The 6,399-nt window shown below is 27.9% G+C and overlaps 1 protein-coding gene across 1 annotated transcript; it reads left to right on the top strand.

The window, feature by feature from the left end:
* LOC109354112 (transcription factor MYB90-like) lies at positions 1,326–3,880 on the top strand. The gene is made up of 3 exons (XM_019596468.1): positions 1,326–1,486; positions 2,399–2,528; positions 3,347–3,880. Exons 1-3 carry the CDS (start codon positions 1,369–1,371, stop codon positions 3,783–3,785), a joined length of 687 nt encoding a protein of 228 aa, XP_019452013.1. The 5' UTR covers positions 1,326–1,368; the 3' UTR covers positions 3,786–3,880.

The following is a 6,399-nucleotide window of genomic DNA, read 5'->3' on the forward strand; positions in this document are numbered from 1 at the left end:
ATCTAGTGTTACCTTTGAAAATTTTCAAAAAAAATGTATAAATGTTCCCTTAAGATGAATATGCATTTTCACAAAAATAAAAAATGCTCATGTTACCATAAGGGTAGCATTGGGCCCTGTTATTACCATAGTTTGCAATAATTTTAAATTGCATGAAATAATACTTATTGGCTGAGTCACGATTAGGTCGCTCTCTTTAAGACGTTTTGTGATACTGCTTAAAATGTGCAAGCAGACTATCAACCACGTCGTCCTCAGGATAAAACAGCCTAGATCTTTGTTATCAAACTCTTATTGTATTTTAAGAACCGATCTCGAATACACCCACACCCACCATAATATGGCTACCGGTGCCAATTCTCAAAATTCCAACAATATTACTACCATTGTCAATTCTCGAAATTCCCACAATATCTTGTGTCAATTCTTTCCCAATGCTCATAATATGGCTACTCGTGCCAATTCTTTTCCCTCAATACTGACTACTAGTTTCAGTTCTTGAAATTATCTCAATTTGTTTGCATGTGCCAATTCTTAGTGCCACGAAAAGAAAGGGGGAGAAGTTTGCCGGAAATGCATCGAAGAAAAATATGAAGGAGAAAGAAAAAGTTGAATGAAAGCGCATTCAACTTGGGGCAAGAAAATATGAAGGGAAGATGCTTTTATTTATAACATGATATTTTTTCAAGTTCCTCATGTCTCCAATGTGGGACTTGCGAGTTATTTTTTCAAAACTCTTCGATGTGAAATTTGGAAATTTTTTAGATTTCACATCCAAAAGTTCCGATTAATAACTTCTAACAAACCAAGTTCAAACATGTGCTAAATTTTGTTTTATATGGAGTGGAAAATGAGAGATTGTGAATGATAAAGGAGAATATTGAGATGAGCAAATGAGAAATATGAAGAAGAAAAATCCAAACTAATTTGAAGTGAGAAAGCTACAAGAATGAATAGTTTGAGAAGATAAGATAATGACAAAATATTAGGTTTTGGGAATGGAGGAGAAAATATTTTTATAATAGTTGGGTAATTTAATATTTCCTTAGAAAATGGCATGTATAACTGGAAAGATGCATGGGATATAAAAGTCAAAATTCTTAATAAATTGTAACATGGCAAAGCCCATTAGAAATCTACCCTTATACGTTCTATCATTGTCTTTTTCCCTTTTCAACTTCAAACAAAATAAAACAATATGGGTCTATTGAGAAGTGACACATATAACACTGACAACCACATCTTTGAACAAAACTATTGTGATTTTGTGGACACATAACATTGCACGTTGTATGTATTCTCGAGTATATATATGTAATTGGCAATAGATTTCACAAGAGTATTATTGCATTACATAACATCTTATTAATGGCAAGATCCTTAGGTGTGAGAAAAGGAGCATGGAGTCATTTGGAAGATGAACTTCTTAGGAAATGTGTGCAACAATATGGGGAAGGAAAATGGCACTTAGTTCCTAAAAGAGCAGGTAATGGCCAATTAATTCTTAAATTTTAATAATATTTTTTGTTGAAGAGATACAATGTTGTATGTTCTATCTCTTAATTATTGTCCAATGTCTTGTCTCATACACATGAAAAGTCTATGATAACTATTTAAGTCATCATCTAAAAAAACATAAAGTTCCTGTGTAGTTGCACATGTAGTTCTTTTCTTTTTAAGTAAAATAATGTATTAAAGAAGTATAAGGGGTGCTTACCTAAATGCAAGAGTAATACAATCAAGTTTAAGTCCTATTATTTTTAGTATGGAAAAATATAACATCAAAGGTATATGCACCAATGTGCAAAAATAAGTATATGAGTTCGAATACTAGTTATTAATAAAGTTCATAATCTAATTTGGATTAAATTCAATATTTGAATATAGCCAGTCTCCTTTCTTAAAAATATTGAAATATTTTGTATAATATTCTCCAATAGTTTTCCCCCTCTTCTCTTCTTGATTTGATAATTCTTTAAAGCATTTATTTAGCACATCATGCATTACAAGGTTAATCAACCTTCTTATATTCAACCCTCTTACATAAAATGGACTCTCCTATATATATATATATATATATATATATAAATGAGAATACATTTACTAGAATCTCATTTACTCTATTTATTTATGTTTAACTATAAAAAACAATCTACTCTTCTTAACTCTCATTCACTCATGAAATCTTGATATCACATAACAAATTGAGAAAAAAATATTATGATTATTTTATTTAATATTTACTATATTGGTAAGGAAGATATCTTCTACCTCTTTTTCATAAACATGATTTAAATATCTATTACATTACTCATTTTTTGTTAATTAATTTTGAGATAATATTCAATATATGTTTCCGATGCACTAATAATTAATAATATATATGTTATCTTTTCAGGCTTGAATAGATGCCGCAAAAGCTGCAGACTTCGATGGTTTAATTATCTAAATCCAAAAATTAAGCGTGGAGAGTTTGGTGAGGATGAAGTTGATTTGATGTTAAGATTACACAGACTTTTGGGAAACAGGTAAAGTTCATATCCATGCCCATGTTACTATTTAGTATATGCATATCATTTATCAATCACATTTCCAACTAATTCTCAAAATTAGCAGTATTATTAAGGAAGAATAATTTCAAGAAATATTTGGGTCTTGTATTATTTTTTATAACTAAAAAAGTTATCCATTTTTATTTATTTTCTGTTAATTATGTGTATGCCGGTTTTCTTTTCTTGTTTTATGTTTTTTAACATTTGTATAAGAAACAGTGAAATAATAAAACTTTATTTTTATATATATATATATATATATATATATATATATTTATATATATCCTGTACAAAAAATTTAGAATAGAAACAGAATCATAACATGAGTTTGCATTCATAATTAAAAGGAAAATAGTGGATCATTATAATACATAATAGTAGTACAATGTTTCATGTAAGTATTTTAATATAAAGATGTTTGAAAGGGAAATACACTTTATTTGCATCAAACTTTAATGTCACTCCTTTTCTTTTCTTTTTTCCTTTGAAAAAAGAAAAAAAGAGCCCCTAGCGGATATGTTATTTATATGATGTTGTTCTCAAATGTAAGTATTTTAATATAAAGATGTATTTTGCTCTTAAACTAATAGCGTAACTCAATGTTTCAAATTGAAAAATAATAGGTGTATATCCTTCTTCAGTCATCATTATTTAATCCCTTAATTTTTAATAATATAATAACAGAAAAACTAAATATTATAATATTTATTGTACATTTTCCTTCTAAATTAAGTAAACTCCACACCTTATTTAAATAATAATAATGTGCAAATTTCAATTTTTTGCTTATTTAGATGGTCCCTTATTGCTGGAAGACTTCCCGGAAGAACTCCTAATGATGTTAAAAACTATTGGAATTCCTATATTCGTAAGAAAGAATCCTCTCATCATCATAAGGAAAATATAAATTCAAGGCCAAAGGAAATAATCATGGAACCTCATGTTGTGATAAAACCCAAGCCTCAAACTCTTTCAACAACTAGGTCATGTTTGAAAGGGAAATTCATTAGGGAAGATCAAAGTGGAATCAAACAATGCTCTACTAATCAATCATGTGATGCAGCTTCTTCCGAATGCAATAATAATTATTCAGATAAATGGTGGGAAAATATGTTGGAAGATATGAGAAACAATGAAGTGAACAACATGGGTGAACATGGAAGTGGTGACTTTGTTTTAGATGATCAAAGTTGGGAAGATGTTCTTGTTGATATTAATTGGTGGGATTCATGATCTAAGGTGGAGGAGTGTATTTTTTTTTTCTTGTAATAATTTATGTTCTCTTGGTGTGTGGAGATGTTTTCTGTTTTTATTTTTATTAACATTTAAGATTATGCGACCAAAAAAATAATATTTAAGATTAGTTGATTTTATTTTCGGTTTGTTACTTATTTAAATTTGAATCATTTGTATAACGGGCAGTACTTATCACTTTCACTATGCTTTGTGACCCATATCTTATCCCACTTAGTTTTTGATATCTTCATCTTTTATTGATATTTTTTTACTTTTGGAAAAATTATAAATGTTAATAAAAGAAAAGAAAAAACTTTTCAAACAAAAGAAATCCTTTAGTTTCTTTTTTTGATTAACAATAAACTTTATTAATAAAAAGATAAAGAAATTAGGAGAATAAGTAGTACTCTTATCCACTAAACAAAAGAAATTCTTAAGTTTCTTGTTGATTTAAACAGTATTTTACCAACTTTTGGTATAAGCATGGACAATTTGGATTATAAAAAATATTCAGTCTATCTAATCTAATGACAATGTAATACATGAATGATACCAAATGTGTAAAAAACTTGTACTAACCATGCATAAACATTAAAATCTTTTAACAATCTATTTGTAACAATTTTTAGTTGTATTTTGAATTTTATGAGGTTTTTGAGATGATGACTATAGAGATAAAAAACGAAAAAAAAATTAGATAGAAATAATTTGATTTGTTGTAACAGAAGTTGTTGAATATATAAAAATGAGATAAAAATGCCAGAATAAACATTTACATAAAGCTTCATCTAGTATAGTGGTGTAAGTAATTCCAGCAATTTTTGAATTATAAAAGTGGTGAAATTGAACCAAATCTAACCCAATAATGAGATTTGACTCAATTTTATGTTTTGATTAAAACTGATGGAGGTGATTATGTCTTGTCCAAACAGAAAAGAAACACTTCTATAGATTAAAAATCCATTACACTATTTGTTTTTAAAAAGTTATTACTAAAAAATGATAGAATAACAAAAGATATTCCAATCCAAATATCCATTATATTATTTGTGTAACTAATGTGTAAATTTACATTATATTTATTTATTATTTTACATGAACTAACTTGTTGACAAATTTACAGTTTTTTTATTGGTAATTAATTTGATTAAATTAAAGAATATTAAAATTTAAAAGTAGAAATTTACTGTTTTAGAGTATATTTAGGACTTTACTTATTTTATCACATTGCTTAGTGTCATTGTGTTAAACCTAGAAATTTGAACCTTACAGCTAAAGTTACGTGAGTGAATCTCATCTCTTTCTAGAACTTTCTGCATGCTCAAGGCCCACTATGCGTCATAAATTCTTATAAAGTTCCCAATTTGGTAATTGGGATACTTGGGACTTTGCTTTTTTGGATAAACTACTCTATTTAGTATTTTGTTTTTTTGTAAGTAAACTTTTATTTAGAAATAAGAGTACTCACAATGCAATAAAGTTACATCACAACTTCCTAACCTACCCAACAAATACAAAACAAGTCAAGTGCAACAACATAAATTTGGATTAGAGTAATTGATTCTAAGTATGGCAAGGATGAATTATTTCATTATTCTACCTCAACATCAAGATGGTAGAGGAATTTGGTGAAAATTAGTTCGTCTAAGGAAATTAGTGATGGTGTGAACACTTTATTTTGGCAAGATACTTGGTTTAGTCTTCAAAATCTTAGTATTATTTTTTCAAGATTATACATGCTTATTATGGATAAATAGTGTGTAGTAGCTGACTCTAGGGAGTGATTGATGGGAATTGGACCTCGAGCATTCAGTGGAGGAGAATCATTCTTGTATTAGTGGTGTTGGGGATTGAAGGAGATGGAAGCTTGACTCATCTGGTTATTAAGTAATCAAATTAGCTTATTTGGCTCAGTTGAATTCATGTAGTAAACTCAGGTAATATCATAAATTCCTACTGGATAAATTGTGCATCTTCAAATGTTCGTTGTTTGATGTGGAAAGTTTTTAGAGGAAAATTAGCAGCTAAGATTGAGCTTCACAAGAGAAATATTGGTGGCTAGATGATTTGAGATGTATGTTTTATTTGCTTCATGACGAACATTTAGATCATTTTTTCTATCGTTCCCTTTCATGAATCTTTATGTAAAATTGGTAAAGGTAAATCTTTGTAGAGAATGTTATGGTTCATTAATGTTATTTGATCTATTTGAAATATGAGAAATGAGGCAATTTTTAGGAAGGGTAAAATTAACTTCATTCAAATTATGTATTTGATCTAAATTAGATTAAGACAGAGAAAAAGCTAAAGTCATCTACAATAACAAGATAAGCTTAAAATTGGATGAGAAGTCTAATGGTTATACCTAATACCTATAGATCTTGAAAAGAATTATAATATATGTTATTTATGTGTATAATCTATTCTTAAAAATTCAATGATTGTTAATAAATAAAAGATGGATCATATGTTAATATATAGTATAAAAAATGTTTACATTTTCTATATATAACCTATTTTCTCTTTTACTATTTGTTAAATTTATGTAAGACTTAGTAAATAAAAAGGGTGAGCGACTCTCTTCAATTAATTTTAAAATATTACTTTCTGT

This window comes from Lupinus angustifolius, chromosome LG08, assembly GCF_001865875.1.
Source record: "Lupinus angustifolius cultivar Tanjil chromosome LG08, LupAngTanjil_v1.0, whole genome shotgun sequence".
In the NCBI taxonomy this organism is placed as follows: domain Eukaryota; kingdom Viridiplantae; phylum Streptophyta; class Magnoliopsida; order Fabales; family Fabaceae; genus Lupinus; species Lupinus angustifolius.